General features: G+C 43.4%; 1 protein-coding gene across 5 annotated transcripts in view; it reads left to right on the plus strand.

Moving 5' to 3' along the window:
- LOC129550338 (ADAMTS-like protein 3) overlaps window positions 1-13,447 on the plus strand; it is a 408,047-nt gene that overhangs the window by 59,780 nt on the left and 334,820 nt on the right. For 4 of the 5 annotated variants that reach the window (XM_055417913.2, XM_088829596.1, XM_088829595.1 and 1 more), the window contains exon 3: window positions 11,287-11,406. In XM_055417913.2, the coding sequence (XP_055273888.2) occupies window positions 11,287-11,406 (120 nt within the window). Of the gene's footprint in view, window positions 1-11,286; window positions 11,407-13,447 lie in introns of those variants that run through there. The other variant, XM_055417915.2, reaches the window with a different exon arrangement.

Raw genomic sequence — 13,447 nt, forward strand, 5'->3', positions numbered from 1 at the left:
AGCTGATCGCCAAAGAATTGATGCCTTTGAACTGTGGTGTTGGAGAAGACTCTTGAGAGTCCCTTGGACTGCAAGGAGATCCAACCAGTCCATTCTAAAGGAGATCGATCCTGGGTGTTCATTGGAAGGACTTATGCTAAAGCTGAAACTGCAATACTTTGGCCACCTCATGCGACGAGTTGACTCACTGGAAAAGACTCTGATGCTGGGAGGGATTGGGGCGGGAGGAGAAGGGGACGACAGAGAATGAGATGGCTGGATGGCATCACCGACTGGATGGACATGAGTTTGAGTGAACTCTGGGAGTTGGTGATGGACAGGGAGGCCTGGCGTGCTGTGATTCATGGGGTCGCAAAGAGTCGGTCACGACTGAGCGACTGAACTGAACTGAACTGAAACCCTGGTGTCACAGGGAATTATAGTGCCGTAGTAGCTTAGGGGACTTCGCTGGTGGTCCAGTGGTTATGTCTTCATCTTTTAATGCAGAGGGGGTATGGGTTCAGTGGGGAGCTAAGCTCCCATATGCCTCATGACAAAAAACAAAAACCCCAATAAAACAGAAAAAATATTGTAACAAATTCAATGAAGACTTTAAGAATGGTTAACATGAAAAATATCTAAAAAATAGTGACTCAGGGTTATGCCTTCGTATCCTTTGGCTTTTGTCCTGACCTATGAAGCGCAGCTGGAGGCTCAGTTCTTGGAACTAGCGTCTCACTTCCATGTGTTGTCTGTGTCACTACAGAATCTGACAGTCTGTTTGTTGACTCTCTAGTGACCAAGTAGGGGATTGTGAAATGAGGAGACTCAAAGCTGGTAAAGTCCCCATCAGCCTGGAGAAGAGCCTCATTCTCAGTCTTGTCCCAGCGAAGTGTTTGTGGCTGAAACAAGGAGGCAGAGTGCATGCTCAAATTCGGGCTGACACGAAACGGGGAGAGAGCGATGCAAACCTTGATAAATGGAGTCAGGATCCAAAAAGAGCCTTGTTCCAGGAAATTGTTGAGGAAGGGAAACTTCCAAACTCATTCTATGAGGCCACCATCACCCTAATCGCAAAACCTGGTAAAGACCCCACAAAAAAAGAAAACTACAGGCCAATATCACTGATGAACATAGATGCAAAAATCCTTAACAAAATTCTAGCAATCAGAATCCAACAACATATTAAGAAGATCATACATCACGACCAAGTGGGCTTTATCCCAGGAATGCAAGGATTCTTCAATATCCGCAAATCAGTCAACGTAATACACCACATTAACAAACTGAAAAATAAAAATCATATGATTATCTCAATAGATGCAGAGAAAGCCTTCGACAAAATTCAACATCCATTTATGATAAAAACCCTCCAGAGAGTGGGAATAGAAGGGACATACCTCAACATAATAAAAGATATATATGACAAACCCACAGCAAACATTATCCTCAATGGTGAAAAACTGAAAGCATTTCCCCTAAAGTCAGGAACAAGACAAGGGTGCCCACTCTCACTACTACTATTCAACATAGTTCTGGGAGTTTTGGCCACAGCAATCAGAGCAGAAAAAGACATAAAAGGAATACAAATTGGAAAAGAAGAAGTAAAACTTTCACTGTTCACTGATGACATGATCCTCTACATAGAAAACCCTAGAGATTCTACCAGAAAACTACTAGAGCTAATCAATGATTACAGTAACGTTGCAGGATATAAAATCAACACACAGAAATCCCTTGCATTCCTATACACTAATAATGAGAAAATAGAGAAATTAAGGAAACTATTCCATTCACTGTTGCAACGAAAAGAATAAAATACTTAGGAATATATCTACCTAAGGAAACAAACGACTTGTACATAGAAAACTATAAAACACTACTGAAAGTAATCAAAGAGGACACTAATAGATGGAGAAATATACCATGTTCATGGATTGGAAGAATAAATATTGTAAAAATGAGAACACTACCCAAAGTAATTTATACATTCAATGCAATCCCTATCAAGCTCCCAACGATATTTTTCACAGAACTAGAACAAATAATCTCACAATTTGTATGGAAATACAAAAAACCTCGAATAGCCAAAGCAATCTTGAGGAAGAAAAATGGAACTGAGGGAATTAACCTGCCGGACTTCAGGCTTTACTACAAAGCCACAGCCATCAAGACAGTATGGTACTGGCATAAAGACAGAAATATAGATCAATGAAACAAAATAGAAAGCCCAGAGATAAATCCACGCACCTATGGACACCTTATCTTTGACAAAGGAGGCAAGAATATAAAATGGAGAAAAGACAGTCTCTTTAACAAGTGGTGCTGGGAAAACTGGTCAGCCACTTGTAAAAGAATGAAACTAGAACACTTCCTAACACCATACACAAAAATAAACTCAAAATGGATTAGAGAGCTAAATGTAAGACCAGACACTATAAAACTCCTAGAGGAGAACATAGGCAAAACACTCTCCGACATAAATCACAGCAGGATCCTCCAAGAACCACCTCCCAGAATATTGGAAATAAAAGCAAAAATAAACAAATGGGACCTAATTAAAATCAAAAGCTTCTGCACAGCAAAGGAAACTATAAGTAAGGTGAAAAGACAGCCTTCAGAATGGGAGAAAATAATAGCAAATGAAGCAACTGATAAAGGATTAATCTCCAAAATATACAAGCTGCTCCTGCAGCTCAATTCCAGAAAAATAAATGACCCAATCAAAAAATGGGCCAAAGAACTAAACAGACATTTCTCCAAAGAAGACATAAGGATGGCTAACAAACACATGAAAAAATGCTCAACATCCCTCATAATCAGAGAAATGCAAATCAAAACCACAATGAGATACCATTTCACACCAGTCAGAATGGCTGCTATCCAAAAGTCTACATGCAATAAATGCTGGAGAGGATGTGGAGAGAAGGGAACCCTCTTACACTGTTGGTGGGAAAGCAAACTAGTACAGCCACTATGGAGAACAGTGTGGAGATTCCTCAAAAAACTGGAAATAGAACTTCCATATGATCCAGCAATCGTACTCCTGGGCATACACACTGAGGAAACCAGAGTAGAAAGAGACGCATGTACTCCAATGTTCATTGCAGCACTGTTTATAATAGCCAGGACATGGAAGCAACCTAGATGTCCATCTGCAGACGAATGGATAAGAAAGCTTTGGTACATATACACAATGGAGTATTATTCAGCCATTAAAAAGAATACATTTGAATCAGTTCTAATGAGGTGGATGAAACTGGAGCCTATTATACAGAGTGAAGTAAGCCAGAAAGAAAAACACCAATACAGTATACTAATGCATATATATGGAATTTAGAAAGATGCAAATGATAACCCTGTATACGAGACAGCAAAAGATACACAGATGTATAGAATAGTCTTTGGGACTCTGTGGGAGAGGGTGAGGGTGGGATGATTTGGGAGAATGGCATTGAAACATGTATGTTGTCATATGTGAAACGAATCGCCAGTTCAGGGTCAATGCATGTTATAGGATGCTCAGAGCTGGCGTGCGGGGATGGGAGGTGGCGAGGTGGGAGGGGGGTTCAGGAGGGGGAACTTATGTACACCCGGGGTGAATTCATGTCAATGTATGGCAAAACCAACCAATATAATATTGTAAAATAATTTGCCTCCAATAAAAAATAAATTAATTAATTAAAAAAATAAATAAATAAACACAGAAATGTAAGTCATACACGGGGGACAGCAAAGACACTCTTTCAGCCCCACCAGTTGTCTGCTTTCAGATGGTTAAGCCAAAGGAAATAAATTTACATCTTATATAAAAAAAAAACACAAAAAGAGCCTTGGCAGGCTGGGGTGATGGGTCAGATCCAAAGAGAGCCTGAATGATCAGGGATAGTACAGTCTAGCTCTCCAGTACAGACTTGACTTCACAGTGACAGGTAGGAAAGAGCCTTGAAAGTGAAAAGTCAGTGTTAGTCACTAGTCGTGTCGGACTCTTTGCAACCCCAGGGACTGTAGCCTGCCAGACTTCTCTGTCCATGGGATTCTCCAGGCAAGAATATTGGAGTGGGTGGCCATTCCCTTCTCCAGGGGATCTTCCCAACCCAAGGGTCAAACCAGGGTCTCCTGCATTGCAGGCAGATTCTTTACTGTCTGAGCCACCAGGGAAGCCCAGGGAAGAACCTTAGTGACCTTTATGGACCACAGTTCTGTAGAGGTCAGTGGTATGGTGCTTGTCTGTGTTCATGCTCTGGAGAGAGATGGATGTCCACCTATAGTGCTCAGACCAAGCTTGAGAGAAGGGTTTAAACTGACTTATTGAAATTCAGTGGGAATCCCACTGTATAATGTCAACAGTGGCCACTTGACTTTTGAGGCATATTGGGTTCCCATTCTTTTGTATAGAAACACCCACTGCTCCTCCACTTGTCTTTCCTTCCATCACATCAGCCAAACCTTTTGCCAAGTCTTGAGAGACAGTCTCTATCCTACCCGGGGTGTTGATGGAGGCTTGTTGTTGTTCAGTAGCTCAATTATGTCCGACTCTTTGCGATGCATGGACTGCAGCACACCAGGCTTCCCTGTCCTTGGCCATCTCCCGGTTTGCTCAAACTGATGTCCATTGAGTCGATGATGCCATCTAGCCATCTTATCCTCTGTCGCCCCCTTCTCCTCCTGCCCTCAATCTTTCTCAACAACAGGATCTTTTACAATGAGCTGGCTCTTTGCAACAGGTGGCCAAAGTTATTAGAGCTTCAGCTTCAGCGTCAGTCCTTCCAAGGAATATTCAGGATTGATTTCCTTTAGGATTGACTGGTTTGATCTCCTTGCTGTTCAAGGGACTCTCAAGGGTCTTCTCCAACAGCATAATCTGAAAGCATCAATTTTTCAGCTCTCAGCCTTCTTTATGGTTCAACTCTCACATCCATACATGACTACTGGAAAAACCATAGCTCTGATTATATGGATGGAGTCTAGGACATGCCAATCTTGTCCTTGAATTGCCATCCCATACTTACTCTCTCCTGCCAAAGTCAAAGCCTTCGGCTGGAGGGGGAGGTGAGTGAGCTGCATCCTTGCTGAAGGGGCTGTCTGGATTCCTCCTGACCCCCAGCCCGGGTGACTCAGCAGCTGTGGACAGTGGCTGGTGGGATGATGCATTTTGGCAGCTTCCCTCCTTGGTTCTGGATCTGTGTCATGGGAAGCTTGCACATATCCTGGTCCAGCCTCCCTTCCCCCACTCCACCTCCCCGTCCTCCCTTCAACTGTTGCTGCCTAAGGGGCCTGACCTCCTCAGTCACCCTGTCCTGTGAGGCGCCACCTGGCATCAAGTCTCCCCAACATTTAGGAAGTTGGCTCCCTATCCGGTGAGAATGTCAGTATTGTGTTCGTTGCTGCCCAGGCTGTTTACTTTCTGAAGTCATAAGAGAACTTAGCCATTTCTCCTTAAAGAAAAGTCTGGTTTTCCTAAGACTGTCCCCTTGGAGGGAGCTGGGGGGATGGGATGGGGGTGAACTTTCACTTGGCAGCTGGGCTACAGTCCATGGGGTCGCAAAGAGTTGGACATAACTTAGTGGCTGCACAACAACAACAGCAAAAGTTTCTTCCAGTTATATAGATCTGTGACTCAGATGTTAGTCCGTGCCTAGATTCTGCTGTGTTTAGACTTCAGAATTCAACTTAGTGTATGTGTGTTTCCTACAGGGGAGGGGATGACAGGGGAAGGCTGTCAGGGAGGATGACAGAAAGTGGAAAGGTACCTCATTCCACCCTTGGGGAGGAATGGGCCACTTCAGAATAGTTTGCTAGAATTCTTTTATTTTTTGTTTTAACATATATCTCCTCTTCTATGGATTTCTTTCCCATTCAGGTCCACAGAGCACTGAGTGGAGTTCCCTGAACTGTACTGTCGGTTCTCATTAGTTATCTATTATGTGTGCATTTTGCATGCTTCAGTTGTGTCTGACTCTGTGTGACCCCATGGACTGTAGCTGACCAGGCTCCTCTGCCAATGGCAGTCTCCAGGCAAGAATACTGGACTAGTGGGTTGCCATTTCCGCCTCCAGGGGATCTTCCCGACCCAGGGGTCGAACCTGCATCTTCTGCATTGTAGGCAGATTCTTTACTGCTGAGCCACCAGGGAAGCTGTATCAATCCCAGTGCCCCAACCCTAGTTTGCTAGATTCTGACATACCCCTGTTGCCTTCTGAGGGAGTCAGCTCCTTGTCATAAAGGTATTCACTTAGAGGCTGCAGAGCATCGGGCAGGATTGCTGAGGGGGACAGGCTGGATCGGATGACTGAGAAGGTCCCTTCCAGCACTGAGCTTTCATTATCCTGGGATGCTCCACGTCAGCACTTCAGACTTCACACCAGCATGGCGGCCCACGCTGACCATCACAGATGGAAAGGACTTGGGCTGTACCAGGCTGCAGCATCAACTCCCACAGGATTGAAAATTGACTCGGGAGGAAGGATTTTGGTCAAGAGAGGTGAATGTAAAATCAGTTTATCAGTGACACGGGGTGTGACGTGAGCCTAGAGAGAATCTGGTCTAGCTTAGGGACTGAAAAGAAAAAGTGAAAGTGTTAGTTACTCAGTCATATCCAGCTCTTCGAGACCTCATGAACTGTAGCCCACCAGGCTCCTCTGTCCATGGGATTCTCCAGGCAAGAATACTGGAGTAGCCATTCATTTCTCCAGAGGATCTTCTCGACCCAGGGATCAAACGCAGGTCTCCCTCATTGCAGGCAGATTCTTTACTGTCTGAGCCATCAGGGAAGCCTTAGTCCAGGAACTGCTGCTGCTGCTGCTGCTAAGTTGCTTCAGTCATGTCCGACTCTGTGCGACCCCATAGACGGCAGCCTACCAGGCTCCCCCGTCCCCGGGATTCTCCAGGCAAGAACACTGGAGTGGGTTGCCATTTCCTCTTTGAACTGGTAGCCTTTAATTCCCACAGAATGGGTTTGGCAAGAAATTTCGCCCGCTACTGCATGGCTCAGATAGTGTGGCCATCAGTCTTATACTCGCACTGAATCACACCAGACATCTCCATGGGGAACACAGACATGATGGAGACACAGCCTTCAGCCTTCTGGAACTGCCTCCACAATGCTGCACTGAGATGCCTTTGGGGAGAGGCAGAAGCCTGGAATAGGAATACAGTGAACAAAATGTAACGCAAACACATGTCATTTTACCCAATCGAATTTCTGCAGCCAAAAAAAAAAAAATAAACAGCTCATTGGAGCTTAAGAAATGTTTGTAGTTGTTGTTAATAGCATAGAAGAAGCACAGCAGACGAATACTCTGATCACAGAGGCTTAGGACAGTCCCCCTTGCTGCAAAAAGCAGCCACTTAGGAGTGAATGTGGCAGCATGTTTTTTTCAGTGATGGGGCAGCTTCAGAAGAGCCCAGGAAGGAGAGCCAGCTTGGAGGTGAGACAGCTGAAGGGAGCTGGGGTGGGGAGGGTTAGAGAAGATGATGGGGATAAACGGATGATGATCTTGGAACCAGGCATCCCTGGGACCTAGTATGTGCGTGTGTGTTAAGTCACTTTAGTAGTGTCCAACTCTTTGCGACCCCATGGACTGCAGCACAGCAGGCTTCCCTGTCCTTCACTATCTCCTGGAGTTTACTCAGACTTATGTCCAATGAGTTGATGATGCCATCCAACCATCTCATCCTCTGTCTCCTCCTTTCTCCTTTGGCCTTCAGTCTTGCCCATCACCAGGGTCTTTTTGCAATGAGTCGGCTCTTTGCATCAGGTGGCCAAAGTGTTGGAGCTTCAGCTTCATCATCAGTCCTTCCAATGAATATTCAGGGTTGATTTCCTTTAGGATTGACTGGTTTGATCTCCTTGCCATCCAAGAGACTCTCAAAAGCCTTCTCTAACACCCCACTTCTTATATAAAGTTAAACAACCCTCTCCCAACTTTATTCGCATATCCCTCTGTTTATTTACTTTATAGCGCTTAGAGCTTTAATTTTCATATTTAGCGATTTGTTTGCTTTTTAAAGAATCTATCTCTTCCACTAGAGTATAATTTCCATGAAAAGAGATACCTTCTCTTTCTTGTATGTCACTGTATCCAAAGCACTCAGAACAGTTTCAGGCATACAGTAGGTGCTCAATAAATATGTGTTGGATGTATGGTCAACTAAAGATAAGCATCATACAGGATTGTAGTTTTTTAGTCACTAAATTATGTCCAACTCTTTTGCAACACCATGGACCATAGCCCACCAGGCTCCTCTGTCCTTAAGATTGTCCCTACTCTTGTCCCAGGCAAGAATACTAGAGGGGATTGCCATTTCCTTCTCCAGGAGATCTCCTCAACCCAGGGATCCAACCCGCATTTCCTTCGTCCTCTGCACTTCAGGGGGATTCTGTATTGCTGAGGCATCTGAGAAGCCTCAGGGAGGTTTTTTCGGGTGGTGATCTTAGGCTGCTCCCAGACCCCAGCCTTTGGTGAAATGACCTAACTGTGTTTTTGCACATGATTGCTAACAGGTTTCACCACTGGCTCCTCCTCTGTGCTGTTTGGCAAGCATCTTAACTCTCAGAGCCTTAGTTCACTCATTTCTAAATTTAGGAGTTTGACCTAGATGACTTCTAAGGCCTCTTCAGGTGTTTAAAACTATGATTCTATGATCTCTGAAACCAATAGAGGCAGGTAACATTTATTGATCTTTGCTGAGCATTTTGGTTATCAGCTTCCATGAATTATCTTAAGATGGAATCCATTATTTTCCAGTAGTATATAAAATTTGGCCCTGAGGTTTACCTAGATGTGTTTTTATTTTGGTGAGAAAAACAATACTTTTACATATACTCAAGCTTCTTAGCAAATACAGAAATAAATTTTGCCATCAAATTCACCTTTGATTTTCATGTGCAAGTTTTTATTCCCATCTCAGTTTTTATTTTTTTTTTATTATTTTTTCCGGATATGATCCAGAAATCTATGTTTATTTCCTCAGTGAATTCTTAACCAGATGAACGTCAGTATTTGGAAATTACTACACAGGTTGTTGGAGACTGGAGGGGAACAAAAGGAGGAGGAAAATACATTTGAGTTTCTACACTATAAGGAACATAAGCTAGATGAGAAATTTATTCCTAGTAATTCACCTAGTCCTCAAAAGTGATTTTTTAAAGATTTATTTTTAATTGGGGGTATAGTTGTTTCACAATATAGTGTTTATACTATATAGTATAGTGAATAAGCTATGTGTATGTTAGTGGCTCAGTTATGTCTGACTCTCTGCGACCCCATGGACTATAGACCCCCAGGCTCCTCTGTCCATGGACTTCTCCAGGCAAGAATACTGGAGTGGGTTGCCATTCCTTCTCCAAGGGATCTTTTTGACCCAGGGATTGAACCTGGTCTCCTGTATTGCAGGCAGACTCATTTGAGTGGCTCATTACCATTTGAGCCACTGCTGCTGCTGCTACTGCTGCTGCTAAGTCACTTCAGTCGTGTCCAACTCTGTGTGACCCCATAGACGGCAGCCCACCAGGCTCCCCCGTCCCTGGGATTCTCCAGGCAAGAACACTGGAGTGGGTTGCCATTTCCTTCTCCAATGTGTGAAAGTGAAAAGTGAAAGTGAAGTCGCTCAGTCGTGTCTGACTCGTAGCGACCCCATGGACTGCAGCCTACCAGGCTCCTCCGTCCATGGGATTTTCCAGGCAAGAGTACTGGAGTGGCTTGCCATTGCCTTCTCCGATTTGAGCCACTAGGGAAGCTCAAATCAGCTATATGTATATATATATATATATATCTCCTCTCCTTTCTGGACTTCCTTCCCATTTAGTTCACCACAGAGCACTGAGTAGAATTCCCTGTGCTATGCAGTAGATTCTCATCAGTCATCTATTTTATGCATAGCATCAATAATGTGTATATGTCAATCCCAATCTCCAACTCATCCCACCTTCCTTTCCTCGCTTGGTGTCCACAAGTTTGTTCTCTGTGTCTGTGTCTCTATTTCTGTTTTACAAATAAGGTCATCTATACCATTTTTCTAGATTCCATAAATATGCATTAATGTACAGTATTTGTTTTTCTCTTTCTGAGTTCACTCTGTATGACTGTCTCTAGGTCCATCCACATCTCTGGATGGCACAATTTTGTTCCTTTTTATAGCTGAGTAATACTCCATTGTGTATATGTACCACATCTTCTTTATCCATTCCTCTGTCAATGGACATCTAGGTTGCTTCCATGTTCTGGCTATTGTAAATAATGCTGCCATGAACATTCGGGAACATGTATCTTTTTGAATTATGGTTTTCTCTGAGTATATGCCAAGGAGTAGGGTTGCTGGGTTATATGGAAGATTTATCCCTAGGTTTTAAGGAATCTCCATAATGGACATATCAGTTTCCATTCCCACCAACAGTGCAAGAGGGTTCCCTTTTCTCCACACCCTCTCCAGCTTTTATTTGTAGAAGTCTAATAAATACAATTTAAAGTCAGAACAGTGGCTCACAAAGCAGAAGATAATCAGCTATAGTTAAGCCATAAGTGTCTTCTATTTTTTTCCACACTAATGAATACTGAGGGGTGACAAGCTTTAATACCAGGAAGACTTTTTACTTTTTCTGATAGTTCACATAGCGCTCCGAGGAACACTGCTAACACATGTTGGGATCTTCTTTTCTTTGTAGGGGCTGTGGCTTTAGCATCCCTTCCTTTTCCTCCCAGGGTCATTTTAGGAACAATGTCCAGCACAATATTCTGTGCACTAAACAGATAACTAACTGACGAGAAGCTACTGAATAGTTCAGGGAATTCTGCTCGGTGCTGTATGGTGATCTAAATAAGAAGGAACTCCAAAAAAGAGAGGATATATGCACTTCTGTTAGGATGGAAAAAATAAGTGTGTTTCTTACTCCTTCACCAAACAATCACAACAGAAAGAAAGTAGGTTGTTTCCATGTCTTGGCTATTGTAAATAGGCACTTCCATTTTTCTTGGTGAAACCTTTCATGGTTGGATTCTTTTGGACTCACCCTTTTCAGAGACTGCCTACTGGGGGTCCTTTGTTGTTGTTGTATAATTGCTAAGTTGTGTCTGACCCTTTTGCAACTCCATGGACTATAGATTGCCAGGCTCCTCTGTCTATGGGATTTTCCAGGCAGGAATAATGGAGTTGGTTGCCATCTCCTTCTCCAAGGAATTTTCCTGAACCAGGGATCTAACCCACATCTCCTACATTGGCAGGCAGATTCTTTACCACTGAGCCACCAGGGAAGCTCACTGGGGATCCTTACTGCCTTATTTGTAACCAAGCAATCTTGTCTTTCAGACCACAGCAGAGAAGTCTCCTGGGGCCTACTTCCTTCCTGAGTTTGCACTTTCCCCTCAGGGAAGTTTTCTGGAGGACACAACCGGGGAGCAGTTCCTCACGTATCGCTATGACGACCAGGTAAGAACCTCCCTGGAGAGCCTATTTTTGGCTCTGCCATTTGCCAGTGGGCAGGAAACAGTTTCTCAAAAATAGCTTCAAAATCTTTCTATTTCCTCCTCGGCACAACTAGTACAATAGACCCATGACATCAGGAAGGACCCTGAAACCCCGGGCTGCCCACACTTGCGTGTAGCTTCCTGCACAGTGTGTGGCTCCTGCTTTGGTTGTGGCATTGGCTTGAGAGACACGGTCTCTGATTTTCATCGGAAATATTTAAATACCAAGATAAATATTTAAATTTGTTCATTTTAGCTATTGCCAAATTCATCATGTAATTCTGAAATTATCTAAAAGTTCTGTTTTCTGATTAAGCTTTGCGTTCATTGCCCTCTGAGCTCTTATTTAATTTTTTTTGACCAGTACCAAAACTTACCTTTTTCAAGCCCATTTTCCAGAAAGGAAAACAGATGCCTGCCTCTGTGTGAGTGTGCTTGTGTGCACATGGGTGTGTGTTTACATCACTACACAAAACCCCAGTGGAGAGCAAGACTTGAGCTTGGTTGAGATGCAGAGAGCAAAATTGCACCCTCAGTACCATGCCTTCTCATTCTCGCTTTACACTGATGCCTTGTTGTTGTTTAGTTGCTAAGTCATGTTCGACTCTTTTGTGGCCCCTCGGACTATAGCCTCCCAGGCTCTTCTGTCCATGGGGATTTCCCAGTCAAGAACGCTGGAGCAGGTTGCCATTTCCTTCTCCAGGGCATCTTTCCAACCCAGCGATTGAACCCGCATCTCCTGCAGTGGCAGGCGGATTATTTACCACTGATCCACCTTGGAAGTCATTTTCATAATATAGACCTCAGTTAATGCTTTGGGCCTGGTTGCTAAGGGGCTAAACCATCAAGTTGCTTTCTGCCCTTTCTCCTGGATGGGTTTTTAGAGAATCTATGATTTGTTGTTGTTCGGTCACTAAATCATGACTTACTCTTTGCAACCCAATCCACTGCAGCACACCAGGCTTCCCTGTCTTTCACTGTGTCCTGGAGTTTGCTGAAACTTATGTCCATTGAGTCAGTGATGCCATCCAACCATCTCATCCTCTGTCCCTCCCTTCTCTTGCCCTCAATCTTTCCCAGCATCAGAATCTTTCCCAGTGAGTCAGCTCTTTGTTTCAGGTGGCCAAAGTGTTGGAGCTTCAACTATGATTTATGTCTCCTTTCAATCGAGAAATTAATGATTTAATAGGTTTTCATAGGAAAGTTTCAGAGAAACTAATCGAGGAGCCAGTAAAGGACAGAAGAGGATGTCTGGAAAATCACGAGCTTTGTGTTTTTTAATTAAAGAGTGGTTAATGCCTTCTCCAGCTTCTACAGATAAATTATATTTAATATCATAACAATATAAACGCTATCTGAAGAGGAAAGTAAGCCCCTTCAGTCTTTCCAAAAAGCCTAAAGCAGACCTTAAAAGCATGTGGCATGCGGTGGAAATTCTGTCCTAGGACATAGTGTTCTGAAGGGCCCAGTGGATATCCTGTGAAAACATTCTGTGTTGCTCCCACCGTGTGTTTCTTTTCACTGAAGGAACAAAGTCAAACTATAACAAGCCAATAATAGCACCTACCCTCTGCTATTAAAGGCAAAAAAAAGAGGCATTGGTACCAAACTAGGTGTATCTGTTGGATGAATCTCAAGAATGTAATCAACTAGAGAATTGTTAACCTATCAACCCAAGCCTGGATCCTCTTTCCTCTTCATGCTGAGTGTGCAAACTGCACTGTAATATCAGAGAAAAGTTAGATAAAATATTCCTTAGTTTGAAAACATCCCCCGTCCTGCAACATACCATCAAATGTGACGAAAAGTTAAGAACATAGACTCAGGAGTCAGATTGCTTTGGGTTTGAATTTCAGTTCTGATATTTTACTTTCTGTGTGACTTTGGACAAGTTACTTCACTTCTCTGTGCCTTAGTTTTGTCATCTGTGAGATATATGATGGTATTGGTCAACCTCACAGAAATGTTTTAAGAATTAGAGGAGATAATTCAGGTAGTTCCTA

Source organism: Moschus berezovskii, chromosome 21, assembly GCF_049115385.1.
Source record: "Moschus berezovskii isolate FMDL1 chromosome 21, NW_MosBer_1.0, whole genome shotgun sequence".
Classification (NCBI taxonomy): domain Eukaryota; kingdom Metazoa; phylum Chordata; class Mammalia; order Artiodactyla; family Moschidae; genus Moschus; species Moschus berezovskii.